The sequence below is a fragment of the Cynocephalus volans genome, chromosome 5 (genome assembly GCF_027409185.1).
Source record: "Cynocephalus volans isolate mCynVol1 chromosome 5, mCynVol1.pri, whole genome shotgun sequence".
NCBI lineage: Eukaryota > Metazoa > Chordata > Mammalia > Dermoptera > Cynocephalidae > Cynocephalus > Cynocephalus volans.
This window is the reverse complement of record NC_084464.1, coordinates 158,288,508-158,315,268: the sequence shown is the minus strand read 5'-3', so window position 1 is coordinate 158,315,268 and position 26,761 is coordinate 158,288,508. Positions and strand designations below refer to the sequence as shown.

Here is a 26,761-nt window from a genome sequence, read left to right as displayed (position 1 = left end):
GATGGGCCCACCAGGGGAACACTGGGACACAGCAAGGACAGCTGATCTGCACCCCGACCAGCATAAGACCACTCAGTGGAGACTGGTCAGGAATATAGAACTGCAGGGGGTGCAGTTTGCTGAAAAGACTCAAGGCCAGAACAGAGTTTCTACACAACCCAGGTGCACCGGGTCTCTGGAGAGCCGGAAGTACCTATAAAGTCAACCATTAAAACCTGAGCTGCACAAAAAGCCTTCCCCAGGGAATCAGCAGCAAAGCAGAAATTTAGCTCAACCACAGAGCTCCAGTGCTGGTCCCCACAGGAAGTTCCCCCATTTTAGAAGTAAGCAAAGGACAACTTAGTTCCAGTGCAGAGTTTAAGTGTAGGAACAGCAAATAATCCAACACAGAACTGAAAGAAAAAACAAAATACCCACAGACCAGAGACAAAGTTTGATATTAACTATAAAGGTCTCTCATCACCAAAGAACACCTGTGACACTTAAAGGGACCAGAAGTCCCCTGGGCTGCCAAGTCAGGGAGTGGGGAGGTCTGGGGGCCTTGGCCATGCCCCTGACACCTGCAACCAGTCCTGAGGGTGGGGGCTGAGGGCCTCAGCCACGCCCCACTGACACCCACAACCAGCCAGTGACGACCACTGAGCTGCTGCAGGAAGTGCCCCGGGCTCCCAAACCCACACCCCTCTGACATCTGTACCCAGACCAGCAATGGCCAAGCCACTGCTGAAAGCTCCCTGGTCTCCCATGCAGGAATGAGGGGGTGCCACAGCCCTCAACCACACCCCCTGCTTCCCCCTTCTCCCACCCTATTTCCTTCCCCTTTCCCTTTTCCCCCTCCCCCACAGCTGCTCCACAACAACATCATAGAATGTGAAAAAAAGAAAGAAAATAGTAATATTAATAGATAAATAAACTTTAAAAAAAAGAATGTATATGGGGAGAAATTTTTGGAAGTGAGCATTACACATAGATTACTTGAAAGGAGATGCACTGAGTACAGCGGTTAGTAACTATTTACTGGATTAATAGATGAATGAATGAAGCGACATTACTGCTACACTGCGTGAATCAATATACTTTTGTTTTGGGGATAACCTTATGTTACATCAAAATGGTTTTTCCAAATGTGCGGTAATTAAATATTATATTCTGTGACTTGGTTTTAATGTGAAAAATATTTTCACTGCAATAATTAATAATCAACTTGCTGAATTTGAGGCTGGTTTTCAGAGGTTAGTTATTTTTAGACAACCAAGTAGTTTACACAATTGTGGAAAGAAAGGAGGCTGTAAACATGCTAAGTGAAGTAGAGCCTGCATTTCACTCAATTCACACCAAAACGTTTTGTCGCCTGCTAATTTTAGTGCAGCTTGTACAAATACAGTATGTAAACTGTTATGAGCTGCACAGTGAATACTTGAATTGTCTTTTGTAAAATTTATCTAGGTCAGGTCTCAAAGAGAAGTGTTCAAGCCCTGATGAGTACACATACTAATCAAAACTTGTGGATACGTACTTAATCTCTATTTCACTATGTGCCATGCAAATTATTGTGCTGACTAGTTGTTCCATAAGGCTTCCTCAGTCTTCCTCAGGATCTGAACTATTTGCAGTGTGTTGGCTCTGAAATGTAACCAAGAAAAGAAAACAAAGATTCACCTTTGACAGATAGCAGGACAAGTGTGAATCATGATACTAAACCCTTTCGACTTAACACTAGAACCTGTCTTTAATGTCAGTGAAAGATCAGAATATAATGAACTCGAGATTATTTTATTGAATAAAAAAAGAAGGGATCTTAGAAGTTGTTGTCAAGAATTCTGTTTGTCCAGACTCTACAAGGTCCATTAGCTTTTCTTAAAAACAGGGTATAATTTAACTCTGAAAGCTCCTGCAACAGTTGTCCAACAAATGGAGACCAACCTTGTTAGTGTTTGCAAGTCAGTGACTTCTGTTCTTTTTGAGTATGAGGACTTACAGTTAATGTCAAAAAATAAAAGATTGCCCACATGATAGGAATTCTGCTTTTAATTCCTGTTCATTGAGACCACGTAACAACACAAATTGAAAGGTAATTTAATAACACCTTTCAATTTGTTAGCAATTATTAATTACAATGGCATTTAACTTCATCTGGAAAAAAAAGTACATATTTATCCAAGACACATTAATTCGTTCTACAGACAAGGCTTGGTTGCAAATGGTTTGCAGACCTGTGCAATAACTCAATAGTTGCTAAGGATCTGTGGTCTACTGGGACAGAATGGCCACATGATCCTTCCACCAACTCTGGGGCTGAGGTTACAGCTGCCAGGAGACAGGAAGGTTACCAAGAACACTGCAATCTGCTCATCCAGGGTTCCCTCTCTGGTCACCCTCCATGCTCATCACCAGGGAAGGTGACAAATTCTTCTGTTACACAAAACATTCCTCCAGCAGAAAAAGCATCCTTGGTTCTGGCTATTTTTCCTAATATTACCTAAGTTCTTCTCCTGGAAAGGATAGAAAGAGTTCTCCACTCTTTAAGGCCTCCTTTATTCAGGCACCTTAAAAAGGTGCATCTACTATTTGGAGGACGAAGGATTCCTCTCAGTTTTCCTCTCTGTGTATGAAGTTATATTTCCTTCCCTCCAACAGCACCAAGTGCAAAGAAAAAAGAAAACAGCACAGGTCCAAATTATTTGTTCCAAACCAAGTAATCTAGGCATCTCGGGGTTGAGTGGGCATAGTCTCATTTGTATGAATGGGTGGGAGTCCCCCATCGACACCCATGTGAAGAAGCGTTGCTATGCCAGCACAACCCAGATGCTCTTCCTCCAGCCTTCTGCTAGATGAATCTTAATTTTAATCATTTCTAGGGAAGGGAGGAATTTTCCCATGAAAATTCAGCACCTGATACCTTTTTTACCATCTTCCTGGACTGGACCTCTAGAGGCTGGATCTCAATGTAGTTGCCGCTTAATATTTAGCACATTTTCTTCCTGGTTTATTGACATCAAAGAGACACACCTGTGTACACCAATGTTCAATCTAGCTCTGGGGAATTTAAAAATAAATTTCACCTGCTCCCCAGGCCACATTTCTTTTCTTAGGATTATTTCCTGGAGAAAGGCAATTTTCCTGGTGGGTCAAAGATCTAGCAAGCAGTACTGTCATGGGAATGCCAGCTCTGGTTTATGAATAACACAGGGAACTGCTGCCAGGGACACTGGCCATGCAGGGTTCTGGAAGTTGTGCTGGTTATGGTCTCTGCTAAGGAACGCCTTCACAGAGTGGAGTATTTTCTCTTTTATTCGCAGTAGGGAAGCACAGCAATTTGGATCGCAGATGCTGGTTTTGCCAAAAACACAAGACTGGGCCAAATGGCAAAGAAACAACACAGTTGGAAAAGCTGGCCATCTTTCTCTCTCACACAGATAGAGCATGGAGAGTCCAAAGAGGGTATCGGAGGGCCATTCCCTTGGCAAATGCTTAAACAGAAAGAGCAAAAGCAAACTCACTCCTCTGTTCCATTAGAGAGACCCAGAATTAAAATAATCGAATTGGGTACTTTCCCAATTCCCACAGAAGAGAGCAACCAATATTAGTGGAATAAAATAAGCCTGTGTAGATTATTAATTTTGTTTCATATTTTAATTTTGTTTGTAATACCACCAGGGCTTAGGCTCAGCCAGAAAAAGGCAAATGCTCCTCCGCACACCAAAGGGGTGTTGGAGTTGGAGGAGGAGGATGCTTGCCCCTAAAGGGCAGGGCAGGGTCACCCGAGTGGCCGTAAATGTCACTAGGTGAAGCTTGGAACTCTTCTCTCGGGTCATACTCACATAGCCCTCCCTGTGAGGCTTGCTGGAACCTCAGGAGCAGGAAGAGCAGAGTAAATGAAAATGCAAAGGACTTCGGCTCTGAGTCTGACCCAGCGATGGGACTTGTTCCTCCCAGCAGAGAGGGCAGTGGGGAGAGGGGCACGCTGTGGTCTTGGCTGGGTCTGACTGCTGCTTGTGGTCCAGGGGCTCATTTGGAGAATGGATTCTCCCCAGCAGCAGTCTCCAGGACGAGCAGGTACCAGTCATCAAGAGGGTGCCAGCATCTCACTTAGGACAATGGATGGGTAAGGACATAATGACAGGATCCTACTTTCTGAGGATGGAACAGGCAGGAGTTACTCAGGAAGCCAGGGCCAAACTAGAGCAGAAACTAGTGGGCACATGGGGAAGCCTGGTGGTCACCTGGGGCTCAGCAGCTCGCACCTGATGCTGGGAACAGTCCAGCAAACAGCTTCCAGGCCCCATGCCCTAGTCAGGCCGGGAATCTCACTCTCTCTCCTGGGCATCAGGGTCCCCGGGCTGGGTGGGGGAGGGGCTTGGGAAGCCTGCAAAGGTAAATCTCTGGTATCTTCTTCTGGGCAAAACTGGGAAGGCGAGGACTGACCTAGTCATAGGATGACCAGCCAACTTGACCCAATTTGCCTGAGACTTTCTTGGTGTTAGCTCCAAAACTCCCGAGATCCAGAAATCTCCCCAGCCCTGGGAAAACAGGGATAGTTGGCCAACCTACTGGACCCCATCTGAGTCTATTTGTTGTCCTGAGTTCTATACATACAATTATTCTTTAGTAATATGACATTAGACACCAGGACTGGCTGATGTGATTGAACACATGAAGTTTATGTAACAATAATGCTGAGTACTTTCCTTTCACAGTTCTGATGAATAATTTTCAAGCTTTAACTTCAATTAAACATAAATAATTAAGATTTTGATGAAGGGATAACCCAGCTATTTCCAGAGGGAATCTGGAAGATGGGTTAGAGTGAGCGGGAGAGAAGGCCCCGTCTCTCCACCGTGCCTCGCTCAGAATGCTGCTCTTTGGCGAGGCATCCTGAAAGTCTGTCCAGCCCACTCCAAGACTGCAATCTCATTACTTAAGACGTATGTCATTTCAGTTTCTAATTCAGTCGAAGCTGTATGATGCTCTGAAATATTCTCCTCCCAGTGTTTATATGGATTAAATGAGAGTCCACTGACCTGGAAGTTTAGGGTGAGTTTGCTCTAATGGAAACGTACTACAGGCCGAGTATCCCTTATCTGAAATGCCTGAGACCAGAGGTGTTTTGGATTTCAGATATTTCCAGATTTTGGAATATTTGCAAAATATTGTTCGGGCATCCCTAATCCAAAAATCTGAAATCCAGAATGCTCCAATGAACATTTGTTTTGAGGGCCATGATGGTGCTCAAAAAGTTTCAGATTTAGAAGTATTTCAAATCTCAGATTTTTGAATTAGGGATGCTCAGCATGTGTTAACCACCAAGCTTGGGAAAGGAAATCGGGGCTCTTGACATACTCTGCGTGTAACAGTTTATCAGTACTATTTTTACAGCTTTTTCTTTGTAGCATAAACAGTTTTCCAATTTTATGCAAGATAGTCTTATTTTCAAAAAGTTAAAGATGTGAAAACTAAAGAAATGCATTTAAATATAGCCTCTTTATAGAACTCAGGCTATTTCCAAAAATATGAAGTATTATTAAATTAATTCTCGACTGCAAAGGTTCACTTTGTGTTGGGTATATCAAGTGTCCTGAAATTTTTAATGCATTCAAGAATATTCTAAATTAAAGCGAGTGTGACGGTATGCATACTACAGAAACCATTTTTATGAGTCACTTTAAGGATGAGGGTTTTTCTGGTAGAACTGGAGCCCTTCACTCTATGAAGAGAAAGAATGAAGATTTAGCTCTGTTAGGGGAAAGCACTCGATGAGTTTCCAGTGACTTTCTTTCCAATATGTTTTACTGTTTTCCAGACTCACATCTGTCTCATTCTTAACATGGGACTGGCCTGGAGACACTCCCCAGGCCTAAATTACGTTCTCTGAGCCATTTGGAATGAACTCCATGCAGCGAGTTTTCGAATCCCAACTCTAACAATTAAACACAATAGTTAACAAAGACGGCTTAATAACTGGACTAAGATTCCACATGGCCCCGATGGGCTTCCCAAAAGTCAGCATTGGGTTGTACTTCCTCTTTTGGAAAAACAAATATTATGTTTATAAAACTCCCCTTTGAAAGGAAATATCAGAAACAGATATTCTCAAAGCTGGAAAGTCCCTCTCCATAGCAATATTGGTGTTTGACAATTCACTAAAATATAGAAAATATGATAGCAATTAAGAATTAGAAATCTCTCTGATAACTAAGGTAATCTAAAAGTTAGCCCGACGATTTCTAATAGGTTTTAGTCTTTTCTATCTCAGAAATATATCAAAGAGTAGGATCATTTATGTTGATGATGGGTCCAAAGGAATCCCTTTGGTATCAGAAAGTACAAATGTCCATTCTTAATGTCATCTAAACATGGGAACTGCCCGTGAGCATGTTTATGTGTGCACATGTATTGATATAACATCTGGTATTCAATTTTAATAAGGTGTAGATTAGCTATTAACAGTGAACTATACAAGAGTACTTCAAAAAGTTTGTGGAAAAATGGAATTAAAGTATGAATCTTTCCATGAACTTCTTGAAAACCCCTCATATAGGCATATCATAAAAATAAGGAAATTAGCAGCCAGCCCAGCCACTGCAGGAAGCACCCCAGGCTCCCAAAATCCAAGGGCCTCAGCCATGCCCACCCAACACCTGCAACCAGCCCAGCAACAACCACCCAGCCACCACTGGAAGCCTCTTAGTCTCCTGAGCCAGGGTGGTGGGGGGCCGAGGGCTTCAGCCATACCCCCCTGACATCTGCATTCAGCCCAGCAATGACCAAGCTACCATTAGAAGCCGCCTGGTCTCCCCTGCAGGAATGAGGGGGGTGCCATGGGCCTCAACCACACCCCCTCTTCTCGTCCCACCCTATTACATTCTCCCTTCCCCCCAACTGCTCTGCAACATCTTAAATGTAAAAAAATAATAATATTAATAAATAAACTTTTAAAAATAGGAAATTGAAATCAAACCGTATGAGTTAATTGGCAAGCATAGCATAAAAATATATTTAACAAATATGGACATATGTAGATTTATAGTATCTGAGGCTCTTTGTTAATTAGAGTTGTAACCTCCTATTTTCCATGGGCATATCCCATACAAGGACAAGAGGTGTGGGGTTGGGGGTGGGGGGGGGGGAGATCTTTAGGATAAAGGCCTTTAAAATCCTTGGAAAAAATAAAAAATAAAAAATGCTGCCATAGTTACTACCCATGTAGTTGTACAACCCAGTTCAGTACAGTGGCAATGGCTGTCCAGTCAGTGTACAGTCAGCTGCTGGTGAGTAATGCTGCATGAAAGGTAGCATCAATCTCAGTAGCATAAAGTAAAGAGCATGCATGAGCTCACAGGCTGTGGCTTAGCTAGAAGACTGAGGGTATGGTTTTGGGAAAGCTTTGCTAAAGCAATCTATTCCAAATGTCTCTCAGCTTCCTCCGGGCCCACAGGTGAGTCTGGGAATGTTCTCTTCATGATGATGGCTAAAGTGCAGAGACAAGGCCCAAGAAACCACACAGGACATTTCAGGCCTTTACTGCATCACATCTGGTAACCCACCATTCACCAAAGCAAGTCACATGGCCAAGCCCAGCGTCAAATGGCAGGAAGTGTGCTCTGCCTACCAAGAGGCCAAAGCAGTTTATGTTGCCACATCCAACATCTATGGAGCCAGGAAGAATTTTCATCTCATGGAAATGAAGGAGAAGATGTGAATATTACTAAACAATAATCTAATCTACCACAATCAGATGCCCTCTGGGTAATCAAAAATGTGTTGACTCCTACTTTGGCAAATGAAGCAGTGCTATTATAATTAACTGCAGCACTTAGCTTTGGCTGCAAGAACAGACCCCCCAAGGCTCTGCAGCACACCAAGACACATTTAGCATAACTGCAGTTTGCTGAGGAAACAGTTATTTCTCAGCCATGCTCCGCGTGGCAGTGGCAGGTCGCTGCTGCAGCTCAGCTCCATGTTGTAGCTCTTCTTTTTCTAAGACCCAGTCTGAAGCTCAGCGCTGACTTGGAATATGCCATTCTTGTGGTAGATGGAGAGAGCAAGAGGACTGTCAGAAACTCATGATGCCTCTTAAAGCTTCTACTCTGAGTTAGTGTCCTGTCACTTCTGTTCCTTGGGCCCAAGCAAGTCAGGCGCCCAGATCTGACACCAGATGGGATGGGCGGGGATGGGATGTATAATCCTCTGACAGAGAGGGAGCAAATAGCAGGCAACATTAATACAATCTATCACAGATAAGAGCACTTGTGATAAGAGAAGGTCACTAAGAAACAATCCCAGCTCTCCACACTCACCAATAGCCTGAGTCTACTAACATCAAAAGTGTGAGCACTCTCAAATACCTGTCCCTTTCTTCTCTATATTGACAAGCAGATGCATTCAGCATCTGGGGGCAATGGCCGTACTCCCGGACCAGCACCATCATTCAATACATCGTTCACCCATGTACACGGTACTATTGCACGTCCATGATATGAGAGTGGAAAGTTGAATTGAGTGGCTAGTGACCAGGTGTAGTGCAAGAAACAGCACACTACAAATCATAGGTAGGAAGTGATGTCAAATTGATACCAAAGAGAAACCTCACCTTTTCTGGAACACCCAAGAAGTTTGTCTTAGGAGCAAAACAGAGCATGGCCAGGGCAGAAAACAGTTCCCTTCTCCAACATGCTCCCGTGGGTCACTGGATGACTGTGGATACTCCTAAAGATATTGTGCGCCTCTGTTCTGCTATAGTTGTGCCTGTGCTGTAATTGCTGGAGACTGACCAATAATTTGGTCTTCATTTTTTCAGGTATGCCTTCAAAATTATAGTGTGCAAATACTAAAAGGCTGAGAACCACCAGTGTGGGTGTCCAAGCTAATCTTTCTTTTGTGCTGGGTAACTACCTACTGCTTAAAATCCCACCAACCCTTTGATTCTCTCCAATTTTTATATACCTAACAGCTCAAACCACTTGCCTGGGTTTTGCACTGGGTTTTGATTTTTGAATTTTTTTCCCCAGTGAATAAGAGTTACAATGTTGGTATATTCGGAGAGCCTGAAGTTCTGATCATCTGTATTTCTAGCTATCACTTCAACAGAGCCAGAGGGCAGCCAGAAACTTTGGCAAATGGAGGCACAGAAACCAGTGGGACAGATAGACAGAGTCTGTCTACCCATGAAATGAGTAACATCCACATGGAATACAACTGAGATGATTTATAGGACAACCAACCCTCAGAATAACCCTCCTGGTTGAAAGCTGGAAATCAAATCCATCTTGCCTCCATCTATTAAAGCCCTGAGGATTGGTGTAAGTTTATAGAGAATTTAGGTTATCTTCTGTAATAATGGAGCATCCTTGGGCAGTTTTAAGCTCGGTCCTTAGGTTCCTCTAAAATATATCAAGATCCCTGGTGTCAACAGAGGAACAGGCTGGGGTTGGCAGGTGGCCAAGTCTCTTCTGAAGACAGCAGGGTGCAGAGTCGCCAAATCTCTTAGGGCTACTTTGAATCTAACTGTATTCTTTCAAATCCATTCTAACCTTCTCTGCACCCTGTGATGGGCACCCTGAGGATGGGGTGGGAATTGCAGAGGTCTTGAAGGAAGAAGTAATTTGCACAGTGATAATGTCTTCTAAAAGTCAGGATTTACTGAAAAGAGCTTCTATGGAAAGCAGAAGGAAGCACTGGGCAATTCAGCCTTGAGTGTGACTATCCTTGAGATTCTATTCAGAGAGAGAAAAACAAACAGGCTAATGAGGAAGTGGGAATTAACTGTGTGAACATCGCTTTCAAGGCAATCCCAACATTGACGTGGACATTTATGTGACTCACCAAAATGAGTACTGGGCATAGGCCATGCTTGTCCTTGCACAAAGTCTATAATAGGATCCTGCCTTGATTTTGGTGTTAGAGTTTAAGTAAAATGTCCATGCTGCTAGCCAGTATTTCTGGGTTATCCTAAAGAGGTATTTTGCACATTATTATGCTTTGTGGAAAGATAATGACCTTTGAGATAGACAACTATGGTTTGGCCTATAATATGATTTAATTTGGCTGTTAGCAAGGTATTTTCATCCCTTGAAATGTTAAATCCTTCTCTTTTTGAAGATAATACTTCTTTTCTGCTTATGTTGTACACCTAAAAGGGTAGAGATGGGTAATTTCAGTTTGAAGACATTCGTTTAAAAAACCAAAGCTCTCTTGGAGAGATGCGTGATTCCAAATGTAAGACCAGAACTTCCAAGATGAGCCTGGAAAATCTCAGCGTAAAGAACAGCGAGGAATTGTTCAGAAACTACTAAAGTAGCAGCAGAACGCAGGAACCAACACAAGTAAGCTTGGTCTGCCCGAAGATAGGGCAATTTGAGCATCAATAAGAAGAATAATCAGAAGAACTGCAAAGGACTGAAACATACACTCCGTTTAAATCTAGTTCATTATAAGACTTTAAAAAAATCACAGAACTCACTGATCACTTTTGGAGGATGTAGGGAACCAATTCATTATTTTGCAAAGAAACAAAAAATTATGCATGTATCTTGCCTTTCCTCTATGAACTATATCTCAGGGTAACCAAGAGCTGATGGGAGAAGTTAGTCTTTATATAAGTATTCCAGTAATAAATAAAGAAATAATGATAAAATGAGAATATTGTCATTTTGCAACCTCCAATGAGTTAATAAATCCAGGCAGTAGCAGCTAATTTCCTAAAAGAAGAGACAAGCAGACACTAGGAATCTCTTGATGGAAGTACACTAAACCATTCATGAAGTCGTTTTGCCAAAAATATCAGACCTGTACCTGATCAAGCTCTAGATCTAACTACTAATTTTCGGAGAGTACAAAAGACAGAGGAACATGTTAAAGGATCCTAAGAGATGCCATCAACAAATCTGGACTGTGGAAAACTCTACAGAAAAAAAAAAAAAACTCCAGGATTCTTCATCTCTAAAAGTTGTAAGGAGAAGAAAATGAGCAGGAACCTATGGATTAAAGAAATCTAAAGAGGCAGATCAATCAATCACAATATATAAACTTCATGAAGATCCTAATGCACCAAACAAGCTGTTGAAATTGTAAGATGATAGGAGAATTGGAAACACTGACTTGATGTTCAATATTAAGGAATTATGGTTAATTATTTTTTCATAGAATAATGGTATTGAGATTATTTTTATATTTACGTTTTATATACCCCTGCCTGCCAGTTTGCTTTCAGAATAGCTATCAGTCCTCACAGCTGCATTAAAGGTATAATTACTTGTACTGAATTTTAAGGGCCAAATGAATATTTCTTGCTATTCGTTTAGCAGCATCCCAAGGACAGTGCACATGTAGTCCTATTTGTGTGTTTCTATTTTACAGGAAACTATTACTAGAATAAATGACATGATTGCTGGGAAATGATTCTTAATCACTGGGTGGGGGAGCAGGTGAAACAATGGGATTGGTCATGAGCTGGTAATTGCTGGATCTGGGTGATACGCATATAAAGATTCATTAAACTATTTTCTCTATTTTTGAATATAATTGAAGATTTCCATATTAAAATTTTTTAAAAGAAAAAATAAAAATGAAGGGAAAACTCTTTGGAATACCAAGACAAAGAAACAACAAACAAAACCCCAAAACTTCTCTTTGGTAACAAAATGCCAGCAGTGCAGTGAGGACGCCAGACTCCATTCCCTTGGGAAACTGCAGTCTGGCTTCAGAGCTGGCTTTTCAGTGGAGACCACCTATCTAACTGCTAAAAACTAGAGTTAAAATAACAGGATCCCACAGCTTATGATCTTTCATGTGCACGACCATGTAGAACATTGCACGACGTACCTGTTCACATGCTCTCTACAGTGCTCAGGACGCAGAAGCCGGGTCCATGGGTGTAAAGGAGTGGTGTTGAGCTGGACGCTTATGGCACATGTAACAACAGCTGCTTCTGGAATCAGAGCCCTGTCTCTCAGCGACGCTCACCATAACACATGACATGCCAGGTTACTGTGGCCTTCTATTTCATAAACCACCATCACACAACTATTCTTTCTATATTCTTATAAACTTGATTTAGAGCTTAGGTATACTTAACTCTGGGACTATGTGTGCAGTATATTCAGGATTCTGCTAAGTGAATAGCAAAAATATTCATTTGACTATTAAAACTGAATACAAATGATCATAACTTTGATCCAGGTGTGAGGACCCGTAGCCAATGTGGTAGGAGCAAGCTGCAGGGGCAGGGTTCTATTTTTTTTTTTCCTAAAAGGAATATACAGCTTGAATACACTCACTCAAAGATTGACAAGGATCAATGAGTCTTAGTGGTTAGAAAAGATCATGCTTTATCTCTACCACACATTTCCTGATCTGCAAACCTACATCGTAACCTACTTGCAGCAGTGACAACTGGTCAGTTGAAATCTTTGTAAACTGAGGCTACTGTTTGCCACCTAAAATAAGAAGGAAGGATGATGGTAGAAATCCAAACATATCTGATCAAGTTCTGGGGGACTGGAGTGAGGAGACAATAAAACCCACAAAACCCATTTCTTATCAGAGTGCTCCTATCAAAACAAGCTGAGCGCTATAAAGAAAACAATTTTACCAGCCTAATATTCTTCAAGGTTTAAACAAAAATTAATACCTTCCAAAAATTAATCTCTAATATTCCTTTGATAATAGTCTACCTCTTACCCTGCATTCACTTGGCCTTGACAGCTAAAGCATTGTCATGTATTTCTTTATATGCTGTACTCTGATTATCCAGGGATTGATTCAAATATATACATTATATTCTCAATTGCGTATTAAATCTTCCAAAGGGCAAAGAATGAGTTTTTTAATTCCCCCAATTCCTGTTAGTGCAGTGATACAGAGGCACCAAAAAGCCTTTGCCGGAAAAAGGAAGGGACAGAGGGAAGAAGGGAGGAAGAAAAGCCAGCATATGTAAGTCTAAAGGCTGAAATATTACTTTTCTGCTCAAACTCTGGTTTGAATAAATACTCATAGCATTGCCAAGACCAGACCTAAAAACAAATCTTTAGACTAAATTGAATGTCAAGAAAAGACTTATAGTTTGTGCAGTCAAGATGAATCATTAAATACCAGGGGGCGTGCAGTAAGTAAAGTATAACAATTTAAGTAAATTGGTGCAACTGTTAAAATAAGGACTGAAATGATCAATCCACTTCAACTAAAAATGATTTAGTCAGATGGTTGGTAATACACATACGATTTTAAGAAGCAAAATTATGTACATAAGTTACAAAGAAATTAATTCACCCACTTTAACAATATTTGTTACTAGTAATAAATAAAATTACCTCTGAGTAATTCGGTGAGAGATATTTCCCATTGCATTTAGCAATGCTTCTCAGAATTTTTAATGCTTTGTCTCCTTTCTTCCGAGTAATCAGCCAGCGGGGAGATTCGGGAACCACCCTGGCAAAGAAAGAGGCCTTTTGAGTTATGCCCAGAAATTTCAAAACCTAAAAGTTTATGACTTGAATTTTTCTATCAAAATGGATTTTGCAGTTAGATACAAGTTCAGGAGATTCTGAGAGTTGATAATAGGCTCTCTGAAATACAGATTACATTCGCACATTTATAATGGATGGGGAAAAAAGGCTAACTTGATAATTGGATCATTGCTCATAAAAATAATCAATATTACATTGCTCTTGTAAGACCAGGCTCTCCTACAATACAGTGTCTTTGATTACATACATGAAAATAATCGGAATTTAGTGAGTACTTAGGAAAAGGTTAAGAACTTGATTTATGTAAACTGATTTGTATTAAATTAGAGGAATGATTAAAATACGTTCATGCTAATAAGAATCAAACACACACCACTGTAGCTTCTTGATAACTTAATTTTCTGATGATCTTAACATTAATTTCTGAATAATATTTATTTATGTGATAGAACATACAGAGAAGAGAATAAATTGCATTGACTTTAATTTGCATATTGAAATACTGGCAGATATAGTTTGTTGCCTTACAGTTTTCAAGAAAATATTGAAAAACAATAAAACATAATGCAATGCTGTAGTTACAGTTTTGTGTTTGGGTATTTTATTAATTTATTTTTAGTGACACTGTTAATCAAATAATCAATAAATAACCTCTATAAATTCTCAAATTCTCTAAAAATTCTCAAAGCGCATAGCCGTTCTGGAGATGTCAGAATATCTCCTTTATTGCTTTCATTTTCATGTTGGTTTGGATTCTACATTTTTGTGGAATAAGTATAAATATGATAATGACCAAAACCACATTACCAGTAGTAAAGGAGGAAGAGAAAGTTGGGCAGCGTTATGGCCAGCTGCATCCCTTGCCAATTGGGGATAAAGTAGGCAATTCCAGGGAGAATTATGATTCCAAGGGTGAAGAACATTTGAATCACTATTCCCACAATCCTCCTTTGTTTTGAACCTACTATTTCTGTCACTGAAGGAAAACAAACACAAGAGGTTAGGGGAGCTCAAGATCAGCTCCAAAATAAACAAATGCAGACATTGCACCTATTACATCCATCGGCATTTCTAGAACACTCTATGACTGACTCAAAGATATCGAGGCTTCCATGTTTGCTGAAATGATGGAGATGTTCCAGATATCTCATATGCTTTTCTCTAGCTCCCTTCTCTGCCAGTTGTCAGCAAGCATTTGCCTCAGTCCTCTTATTCACCCAGCCCAGCACTGTTCCAGGTTCCACAGGGGAATACAAAGACTATGTTTGTTGGTGTTAGGAAAACTCAATTGATGATTATTTTGAAAGAAAATTGTAATTATCAAAACACAAATATACCAGGCCAGTCGGTTAGCTCAGTTGGTTAGAGCATGGTGCTGATAACACCAAAGTCCAGAATTCGATCCCTGTACTACTGGCCTGCTGTCAAAACAAACAAAACATGCAAAAAACATAAATATAGTAAGCTAGCTAAATTTTATTACTGTATTTCTAAAGATTTGCACATTATACCCTTTTTAGGAAATTCATTGTGAACATTAGACTGTACAAATTTTTTTTTATTATCACGAGATAGTTTCCATTAAAGGATAATTCTCTCTACAGCATTCAACTAACGAATACAGAATTACAACAAGTTGGGAAAAATAAGTTCTAGTGGTCTACAGTGGCGCTAGGTGTCTATATTTAACAATAATTTATCGTATGTTTTTCAGTGGCTAGAACAGAGGAGCCCAAATGCTCTCATCACAAAGAAATGATAAATTTTTGCGATCATGAATATGTTAATTACCCTGATTTGATCATCACACATTGTATACATGTATCGAAATTGAAATATAAGCCTATACCCCATAAATATGTGCAATTATTACATGTCAATTTTTAAAAAAAAAATCACAAGGGAAATCGTATTGCTGGAAACTTCCTCCTCTGGCTTGGTTTCTCCTGTTCTGATCATCGCGGGATCAGCTACTTTACTATTGCCTAGACTCGGGTCTCCATAAAAATGCCTCCCTTCCAAACTTAATCTTCCTGTTACAGCCGGTGACAATCAATCCCTCTTAGCACTCTCTCTACTTCTCCCACCCGTGAAAAGACCTTCAAAAGGTCTCCAAAGTGGGCCCTGCTTGGAGACTGGACAGCTGGAATGGAAAAGACTGGAAGCCCAGAGATCTGCAGCAATGGTCTCGACGAGTGTTGGCATTTCTGTGGTCAGGAAAGAGACCTGGCTCCCCACTGTGACTCACGAAGTAGGCGGCTGGTCCTGAACTAGAAAAAGAACCAGAGGGAGCAGCCAGGACTTTCCCAAGTGACATGAGCAGAGGTAACGGGAAGTTTTTCTTTCTTTCGTACCCAGAAGGTCAAACTTTCTAGTTGTGGAAGAGAGCAAAGGGTCACCAGTGAGCCTCTCATTTTTCGGACATTTCTCCCACAAGGTAAAAAGCTCTCTGCTCGTACAGAAAGAGTAAAGTTGAAGAAATAATCATTGAAAACACAGGAAAGTAACCTCAAACTGTGTCGTGGAATACATATAATACACAGAAAATGCTTTTAAAGTGTTGTCTCAAGGAGCTACTGAAATGTTTATAAAAATTAACTTCTAATAAAGCAAAGCTAGAAATCACGGGATAACATATGGGAGTGTTCAAAAGTGGTTCACCCCGGGATTTTATAATATTCCATATTTGGTTCCCAAAGTAAGGTGGCATTTCACTTCCTAAAGCAGTCAGAATTCTTCCCCTGGCCTCTGCTATTTGCAGAAGTAATCTCTGCAGCTTTAACGAAACTTCCCCATATTTATTTGTTAACAGGTTATGCAAGGAAGGCTGACAAGCCAGCACCTCTCAGCCCTCTAACCCTAGTTCTCAACAGAGAAGCAGGTGTAACAATGTCTTACCAATGACGTAGCAAGTCATCCATGTCCCTTTTCCAAACACACCTTGTAGGAAGCGAAAGATCACAAACACAGAGAAATTTGGTGCAAATGCCACCACAACACCAGTGATGCCAACACCGAAACAGGATATTAAGTAAATGACGATTCTGCCATACCTTTTTGAGAAAGAGAGAGGAAAAGAGATCACCTTAAACATTTTCTTCAACACAATGGGAAAAAAATATCATTTTAAGGGTTACAAAAAGGAGGCTTCAGTACAGAAAATGTATCCTCTATAACTTCATTATTACAAAGTAAAGGATCATTGAAAACTCTAAGTTTTGTTTATAGCAAATACAGGGCAAATGAAACAGGTGCCTCTGAAATGACATTACCAAACTTAAAGCACAGAAGGCATCCTTTGTGACTGCAGTCTTCTAAAAAATGACCCTCTTTACAACTGTTATGTCACATACAGTCTCCCTGGTGGCATGATGTGAAACTGCCCACATTTCTGCAGGTGAAATCATCAGGAGAAAGGTAAAATGAAGTACCAATGGTGCGTCACAGCCAGAAGCCCTGGCCTTGAGTCTCAGCTCAACCACTCACCCATCATTTGACCTTGGGCCAGTTCCTAAGCTCTCCTAACTCAAGTTTTGTTTGCTTATTTTTTCTTTTTTTTCCCCCACCTTTTCCAGAGTGAGGCTTCACAGAGGATCCAATGAGATGCTAATGTGAAAGCTCTTTATAAACTATAAAGTTCACTACCCATTTGGATTGTTCCTTATTTTTATATTTTATTTTCTCCATTTACATAACTATTATTAAATTGCTTAGGAAAATGGAACAGGGTATCATGTGTAATATTCTGAAGTTCTAGTGTTAACTGGTTTAAGATAGCTGTGTCAGATTATTGGCTGGTGGAGATTTGCTGTCAATGACCTTTACGAGATTTGATTCTATGACATTTTTCTATAGAAATATCCACAAAATTCACACATACAGCATCTTTCTTGAGTCCTAATTCCTCCCTCCCTTGTATCATTGTTGTAATTTATTTCACTTACACATAAGCATACATAACATATACACATACACACACACAAGCATAATCAAATACAGTGTTGCTATTATTATTTTGAACAAACTGTTATCTGTTAGATCATTTAAGAGTAAGAAAGATAAAAATTTTTGTTTTACATCCACTTATTCCTTCTCCAGTGCTCTTCTTTCTTTGTGTAAATTTGAGTTTCTGACCTATGTCATTTTTTGTTTGTTTAAGAAAGTCTTTATTTCACCTTTAGTGGAGTTACTTCGGTTTGGAGATATGCTTATTGATTGTGAAAAACAAAATATATATACATATACACAAGAAGCAAAACCTAATTTTTAAATGAGCAAGAGTGAAAATAAAACAAAGTAAATAAATATTTAAAATTCATAACTTAACTCCAAATCCTAGCCAGTGGGGAGAGAGAGCAAGGGATACGTGGAAGTGACAGAGAAAGGAAAGGTGACATTTGAAAGGGCTGTAAGTAGGTGCAGTAGAAAAGGACAGATAAAAGAAAGCAAAGGGGGGACAGAGCATTGCACACAAAAGGTTAAGGAAGAGATCATTTACAGAGGAGAGCTGGGCAGGGGGGCAGCTAGAGAAACAGGTGAAAGGAAAAGAAAGTGACAGAAGAGGAAACTAAACGTTCCACCTGATTTGAAGTACTGGTCTGATCAATCTCAGATCTTCAGTTGGCCACAGGATTTGGGGCTGTTTATTGTTGAATTAATTGCTGTTTGCAGTTCTCTGTAAGGTACCCTTGGTATCTACCACTGAATGGCATGATCCCAAGGACCCACCAAGTGTTGGGCTGGAGTAACCAGAGCAATATTAGACCAGATATGGCAAAGGACCCAAGATTCCCAATCCAGACCCCTTCTAAGGGCGATAGAGAGAATTATTAAATTACTGCAAGTACTTTCATAGTCTGAATTGGGACGAATGAATACAGTTAGACATGAATACAATAAATAACATCAATAATGTCAGAAACAAGAATACTTAAATAGAAAGCATGACTGTCTGGAATACACATACTCACTGTGTCTGCCATTAACCAGTTACATTTATGAAAATAAAAAAATAGACGAAACTCCTCTAGTGGATTTGGAAAAAACTTTTTTTTCTTTTCACACAGTTAAAATTTTTAGAATAAAATACAAAGATTTTTTAAAAAATTAAGCCAAACATATTTGGAATGGGCTGAACTTAAGACTAAATTAATCAAACCACAACCAATGAGTTGTTAATGAAGCACATCGAATCGATTCTGGAGGATCTGACACAGCCGTCCACAAACCCAACCATGATGTCACTGCCCTGTGGGGCTGTGTTTTCACTCAGAGGCTTTCAGACCTACCAGGAACAAACCCACCCCTCTATGCAGTTTAAGGTGTAAGGAGATGAAGTTTGAGAAGGACAAAATCGATCAAACCAAACAACTGTGATGTCATGAGTGGGGGAATCAAAATTTTTTTTTCAAATTTGGCAGAAACATTTTTCTAATAGTTAACCTAAGACATCTTCCTCTCCATATGTATGCGTTGCTGTATTGTGATGTAAAATGGCAGTCACGTTTGTACCTACCTGTCCGCTGCATAGCCTAAGGTGAACCCTCCGACCAGGAAGCCGAGGTTTAGCACAGCTTGGGTGAGGTCCAGCATCCACGCATTGCCACAGACGAGGTCAAACTGGGAGGCAAAGAAAACACACGTGGAGACACGTGGAAGTGCTTATCCTCAAAACACCTTATCTCTTGTATAGATCAATGATCTTTGAACATTTTTGTTCATATACTCCTTAAATAAAGTTTGAAAATGTATCACATGTATATTTTTGCATTAATATATAAATATTTCTTTGTCAGTTTAAATAACTGCAAAGGATGTCATCTTCAGCATATTATAAATACTGACATTTAAAAATAACGTTGTTATGTTACTCTTTTAAGTGTATCCAATAGAGTGTAAACACCATAGTGATTGGACACCTACCAGCATCCAGTAAAAACGAGTTCTTTAGAAGGCTATAATTTGACATCAATATATTCTCCCTATGAACTCTTATTTTCATTTTGACATGCTCTTATCTGAATGTAACATATTGTATGCAGAAATGTTTTATTGATTACTTCATCATACTTCTCTGAGCAATGACATGTATATAAATTGACATTTAATTTTTAAAAATTTCCTCTGACAAGAAGTCTCCAAATATTAGAATTTTTTTCTGATTGGGTTATAATTACAGTTAATTTTAGACCATAACTTATGAAAACATGTGATATCAGACATTTGGAAAATATTTATTACACAGGAATAACATTTTGTTGGAAATGTACCTTTCCACTTCCAGAAGAGTGTTTTGAGAGGCTGCTTTTCCCAGTTAGGTTATGTTATCTCTGGATGAATATTACTTATTACTAGAACGAGTTAGGGCTCAACACCAATTCTATTCCTGTTTTTAATATTTATAAATATATGGGTCAAGAAACCTTGTTTGTATAAATATATTAATGAGAATGAAGAGAGATTTGTGACAGTAACGTTACTCAGTTCTTTGACTTCTTTCTCAGCTGTATGCCAAGATTCACATAGCCATCTATCATTAAATTCTTTTTATTTTTCTATTAGCCAGCATGTCATTTAAGTCCTCCTGTGATCTTGGCTTAAGGAAAGAAATGGGAACCACCGACTTACAATAGGATGTTTAAGTCATTAGACATTTACTTCCGTTCTTAATTACTTTCTTAAAACCAGAACAGTATTTCAAATGGCCCCACTGTTTGGTGCCCTACAGGTTTTATTTTTATTTATTTATTTATTTATATTTTTTAAATTTTATTTTGTCGATATACATTGTGGCTGATTATTGCTCCCCATCACCAAAACCTCCCTCCCTTCTCCCCCCCTCCCCCCCAACAATGTCCTTTCTGTTTGCTTGTCGTATCAACTTCAAGTAATTGTGGTTGTTATATCTTCTCCCCCCCCCGATTTTGTGTGTGTGTGTGTGTGTGTGTGTGTGTGTGTGAATTCATATATTAATTTTTAGCTCCCACCAATCAGTGAGAACATGTGGTATTTCTCTTTCTGTGCCTGACTTGTTTCACTTAATATAATTCTCTCAAGGTCCATCCATGTTGTTGCAAATGGCAGTATTTCATTCGTTTTTATAGCTGAGTAGTATTCCATTGTGTAGATGTACCACATTTTCCGTATCCACTCATCTGATGATGGACATTTGGGCTGGTTCCAACTCTTGGCTATTGTAAAGAGTGCTGCAATGAACACTGGGGAACAGGTATACCTTCGACTTGATGATTTCCATTCCTCTGGGTATATGCCCAGCAGGGGGATAGCTGGGTCGTATGGTAGATCTATCTGCAATTGTTTAAGGAACCTCCATACCATTTTCCATAGAGGGTGCACCATTTTGCAGTCCCACCAACAATGTATGAGAGTTCCTTTTTCTCCGCAACCTCGCCAGCATTTATCGTTCAGAGTCTTTTGGATTTTAGCCATCCTAACTAGGGTTAGATGGTATCTCAATGTGGTTTTGATTTGCATTTCCCGGATGCTGAGTGATGTTGACCATTTTCTCATATGTCTGTTGGCCATTTGTATATCTTCCTTAGAGAAATGCCTACTTAGCTCTTTTGCCCATTTTTTAATTGGGTTGCTTGTTTTCTTCTTGTAAAGTTGTTTGAGTTCCTTATATATTCTGGATATTAATCCTTTGTCAGACGTATATTTTGCAAATATTTTCTCCCACTCTGTTGGTTGTCTTTTAACTCTGTTAATTGTTTCTTTTGCTATGCAGAAGCTTTTTAGTTTGATATAATCCCATTTGTTTATTTTTGTTTATTTTTCCTTTGGTTGCCCGTGCTTTTGGGGTCGTATTCATGAAGTCTGTGCCCAGTCCTATTTCCTGAAGTGTTTCTCCTATGTTTTCTTTAAGAAGTTTTATTGTTTCAGGGTGTATATTTAAATCCTTAATCCATTTTGAGTTGATTTTAGTATATGGTGAGAGGTATGGATCTAGTTTCATTCTCCTGCATATGGATATCCAGTTATCCCAGCACCATTTGCTGAAGAGGCAGTCCCTTCCCCAGTGAATAGGCTTGGTGCCTTTGTCAAAGATCAGATGGCAGTAAGTGTGTGGGTTGATTTCTGGATTCTCTATTCTATTCCATTGGTCAGTGTGTCTGTTTTTATGCCAGTACCATACTGTTTTGGTTATTATAGCTTTGTAGTATAGCTTAAAGTCAGGTAGTGTTATGCCTCCAGCTTTACTTTTTTTGCTCAGCATTGCTTTGGCTATGCGTGGTCTTTTATTGTTCCATATAAATGTCTGGATAGTTCTTTCCATTTCTGAGAAAAATGTCTTTGGAATTTTGATGGGGATTGCATTGAATTTGTATATCACTTTGGGTAGTATGGACATTTTCACTATGTTGATTCTTCCAATCCAAGAGCATGGGATATCTTTCCATCCTCTTGTATCCTCTCTAATTTCTCTCAGCAGTGGTTTGTAGTTCTCACTATAGAGATTTTTCACCTCCTTGGTTAACTCAATTCCTAAGTATTTTATTTTTTTTGGTGGCTATTGTAAATGGGCAGGCTTTCTTGATTTCTCCTTCTGCATGTTCACTATTGGAGAAAAGAAATGCTACTGATTTTTGTGTGTTGATTTTGTATCCTGCTACTGTGCTGAAATCATTTATCAATTCCAAGAGTTTTTTTGTAGAGGTTTTAGGCTGTTTGATATATAGGATCATGTCATCTGCAAACAGGGACAGTTTGACTTCATCTTTTCCAATCTGGATGCCTTTATATCCTTCTCTTCTCTGATTGCTCTGGCTAGTACTTCCAACACTATGTTGAATAGGAGTGGTGAGAGTGGGCATCCTTGTCTGGTTCCTGTTCTTAAAGGAAAAGCTTTCAGCTTTTGCCCATTCAGGATGATATTGGCAGTGGGTTTGGCATATATGGCTTTAATTATGTTGAGATACTTTCCCTCTATACCTAACTTATAGAGGGTCTTTGTCATGAATGAGTGCTGAACTTTATCAAATGCTTTTTCAGCATCTATAGAGATGATCATATGGTCCTTGTGTTTGAGTTTATTAATATGGTGTATCACATTTATTGATTTGCATATGTTGAACCAAACTTGCATCCCTGGGATGAATCCCACTTGATCGTGATGAATAATTTTACGTATGTGTTGATGTATTCTGTTTGCTAGTATTTTAGTCAGGATTTTTGCATCTATATTCATCAAGGATATCGGCCTGTATTTTTCTTTTTTGGTTATATCTTTACCTGGTTTTGTTATCAGGATGATGTTTGCTTCATAGAATGAGTTTGGGAGATTTGCGTCCGTTTCAATCTTTTGGACTAGTTTGTAAAGAATCGGTGTCAATTCCTCTTTGAATGTTTGGTAAAATTCTGCTGTGAATCCACCTGGTCCAGGGCTTTTCTTTGTTGGGAGCCTTCTGATAACAGCTTCAATCTCCTTTATTGTTATTGGTCTGTTCAAATTTTCTACGTCTTCATGGTTCAGTTTTGGGAGCTTGTGTGTGTCCAGAAATTTATCCATTTCCTCCAGATTTTCAAATTTGTTGGCGTATAGTTGTTTATAGTAGTCTCGAATGATTCCTTGTATTTCAGATGAATCAGTTGTAATATCGTCTTTTTCATTTCTAATTTTGGTTATTTGGGTCTTCTCTCTTCTTTTTTTTGTTAGCCATGCTAATGGTTTTTCAATTTTATTTATCTTTTCAAAAAACCAACTTTATGATGCGTTGATCTTTTGAATTGTTTTTTGGTTTTCAATTTCATTCAGTTCTGCTCTGATCTTAATGATTTCTTTCCGTCTGCTAACTTTAGGTTTGGATTGTTCTTGTTTTTCTAGTTCTTTAAGGTGAAGTGTTAGGTTGTTCACTTGCCATCTTTCCATTCTTCTGAAGTGAGCGTTTAATGCCATAAATTTCCCCATCAATACTGCTCTTGCAGTATCCCACAGGTTTTGGTATGATGTATCATTGTTTTCATTAGTTTCAATAAATTTTTTGATTTCCTGCTTGATTTCTTCTTGGACCCATATGTCATTAAGTAGAATGCTGTTTAATTTCCATGTGTTTGAATAGTTTCCAGAGTTTCGTTTGTTATTAATTTCTAGTTTTAATCCATTGTGGTCTGAGAAGATACATGGGATAATTCCAATTTTTTTGAATTTATTGAGACTTGATTTGTGACCTAATATGTGATCTATCCTGGAGAATGATCCATGTGCTGATGAGAAGAATGAATATTCTGAGGTTGTTGGATGGAATGTTCTTTAGATATCTGCCAATTCCAATTGGTCTAGAGTCTTGTTTAGATCTTGTGTTTCTCTACTGATTCTTTGCCTAGATGATCTGTCTAATATTGACAGTGGGGTGTTCAGTTCCCCTGCTATTATGGTATTAGTGTCTATTTCCTTCTTTAGGTCTAATAGAGTTTGTTTTATAAATCTGGCTGCTCCAACATTGGGTGCGTACATATTTATGATTGTTATTTCTTCTTGATGGATCAGTCCTTTTATCATTAAGTAGTGTCCCTCATTGTCTCTTTTTATGGTTTTTAGTTTAAAGTCTATTTTGTCAGATATAAGAATAGCTACTCCAGCTCATTTTTCTTTTCTGTTTGCATGGTAAATCTTTTTCCATCCTTTCACTCTTAGTCTATGTGAATCTTTATGGGTGAGGTGGGTCTCTTGTAGGCAGCATATAGTTGGGTCCTGCTTTTTGATCCAGTCAGCCAGTCTGTGTCTTTTAATTGGGGAATTTAAGCCTTTTACATTAAGAGTTGTTATTGAAAGGTGTTGATTTATTCCTAGCATTTTATTGGTTGTTTTGTTGTCTTAGGTGTCTTTTGTTCCTTGCTTTCTGATTTACTGTTTGGTTTCTGTGTTTGTTGGTTCCTTAGGTTGTAGATAGCATTTTTGTTTGCTTGTTTTCTCTTCATGAATGCCATTTTTATTATACTAGTGGGTATTGATTTTTCTTGGGTTTTTATGGCAGTGGTAGTTATTTTTCAGGAACCAAACCCAGTACTCCCTTGAGGATTTCTTGTAAGGGTGGTCGTGTGGTAGTGAACTCCTGCAGTTTTTGTTTGTCTGAGAAATATACTATTTGCCCTTCATTTCGGAAGGATAGCCTTGCCGGGTAGAGTATTCTTGGCTGGCAATCTTTGTCTTTTAGTATTTTGAAAATATCATCCCATTCCTTTCTAGCTTTTAGGGTTTGTGATGAAAAGTCTGATGTTTGCCTGATTGGGGCTCCCTTATAGGTGCTTTGATGTTTCTCTCTTGCAGCTTCTAAGATTCTCTCTTTGTCTCTGAGTTTTGCCAATTTGACTATGACATGTCTTGGAGAAGGCCTTTTTGGGATGAATACGTTTGGAGATCATTGAGCTTCCTGGATCTGAAGATCTTTGATTTTTCCTATACCTGGGAAGTTTTCTGCCACTATTTTGTTGAATATGTTTTCAATGGAATCTCCATTTTCCTCCCCTTCTGGAATACCCATGACTCAGATATTTGAGCGCTTAAGGTTGTCTGATATCTCTCTCAGATTTTCTTCAATGTCCTTGATTCTTTTTTCTTTCTTTTTGTCTGCTTGTGTTATTTCAAACAGCCTATCTTCAAGTTCAGAGGTTCTCTCTTCAACTTCGACAAGCCTGCTGGTTAAACTCTCCATTTTGTTTTTTATTTCACTGAATAACTTCTTCAGTTCAGCAAGTTCTCCTACATTTTTTTTCAGGACATTGATTTCCTTGTACATTTCCTCTTTCAGATCCTGTATACTTTTCCTCATTTCATCATGATGTCTAGCTGAGTTTTCTTGTATCTCATTCAGTTTCCTTAGAATTATCACTCGAAATTCCTTGTCAGTCATTTCAAGGGCTTCTTGTTCTATAGGATCTAGAGTTTGAGATTTATTAACTTTTGGTGGTGTGCTTTCTTGATTTTTTGTATTTCTGGTATCTTTTTTTTGGTGTTTATTCATTGTGGCAGGGGGTTTCACAGTCCACTGGTTTGAGACTAATGACTAACTAGGATGTTGCTGTGGTTGCCAATTTCATATGGCTCCCTCCGTGACTGCTCAGTTGGCCTCTAGTGCCTTGTGTGTGTGGTTGCCTCGGGTCTTGGGCACCTCCGGGGAGCCACCTTTCTGGTCTGCCTGGACTCTGCTGGGCTGGTGGATCACGTACTACAGGGTGTGTGATCTCTGTTGAGCTTTCAATTCCTGTGCAGGACTTCTCCCTGTTCCCTGTGCTCTGGCCCAGGCTGTTGGATCGTGCAGTGGCATCCCCACAGGGTGTGTGGTTTCTGTCGAGTCTCCGCCTCCCTGGCCGCACGTCTCCCCACTCTGTGCACACTGTGCTGGGCTGGGGTGTGTCTTCTGCAACCCTCGTCTATCAGCTGGGCCTTCAAGACCCTGCTCGGCACCGCCTCGCCCAGGAAGTCTACCAGGTTTCTGCTAGGCACAGATGACCGGTCGCTCTGGGTGCCTTTGTAGCACTGTGTAGATCTTTCTCGGGACTTGTTCACCTTTGTATCCCCCCAGCATAGACCGAATCTAGCGCCCACCTGCAGCCAGCTCTCCGGCAGGTTCAAGCAGACTTGGGAACTCTCCTACCACACTATTCCCAACCAGAAATTGGTTAGGCTTTTTTCCGAACTGGTGGCCGCAGAGATGGTATCTGCCTCCCAGTAACAGGAAGTTTACTGGGGGCCGGAGTCCAGGGTGTAGTGGAGTGACAGTCGGCCCCACCCATACTTCCTTGCCCTCCCCACACTGGCCAGGGATGCACCATGCCACCAGCCCTGCCAGAGAACCATGAAGGGAGTGGGAGGGGAGGCCAGCCCGCAGGCTCCGGAAAGCCCCATGCTGGGTCAAGCAAGTGGGAAGGCTCAGTGACAGCCGAGCCAGGCGGAGCTGCCAGCACTTGGGAAAATGTAGGCAGCCCCGGGGCGGTGAGTGAACTGGTGATGCAGGCGGGAGCCGTGTGGCGCCAGCCCCCCAAACAGGCCTGGGCCAGGGATCACTCACAGGGCTGTGCGAGGTCGGGTGCTCACTCTCTGCCTCTGGTTTGTCGCCTTCCCCATTCTTGGCTGCTGTCGCCTCAGGCTGTTCAGTCGTGGCGCGGCTCGGGTGCTCCCAGGAATCTTCTTTAATGCCGGCCTGAAACCTCGAATCCTGAATAGGGCCGCTGGCCGCCTTCAGCGTGGCCCCGGCCTCCGGGATCCTGTCTGCATCCACCGCAGCCCTGGCGCCGTGTTCCCTGTTTCGAGACTCGCTTTTGCAGCTAAGAAACAGTTC

At 40.2% G+C, this 26,761-nt stretch overlaps 1 protein-coding gene across 1 annotated transcript in view; it reads right to left on the bottom strand.

Annotated features, from left to right (window-relative positions):
- Positions 1-26,761, bottom strand: part of SLC22A3 (solute carrier family 22 member 3) — an 88,087-nt gene that overhangs the window by 25,675 nt on the left and 35,651 nt on the right. The window contains exons 2-5 of the mRNA XM_063098027.1: positions 18,979-19,082; positions 16,362-16,516; positions 14,271-14,439; positions 13,308-13,425 (exon numbers count right to left, since the gene is read on the bottom strand). Coding sequence (XP_062954097.1) covers positions 13,308-13,425; positions 14,271-14,439; positions 16,362-16,516; positions 18,979-19,082 — 546 coding nt within the window. The remainder of the gene's footprint in view (positions 1-13,307; positions 13,426-14,270; positions 14,440-16,361; positions 16,517-18,978; positions 19,083-26,761) is intronic.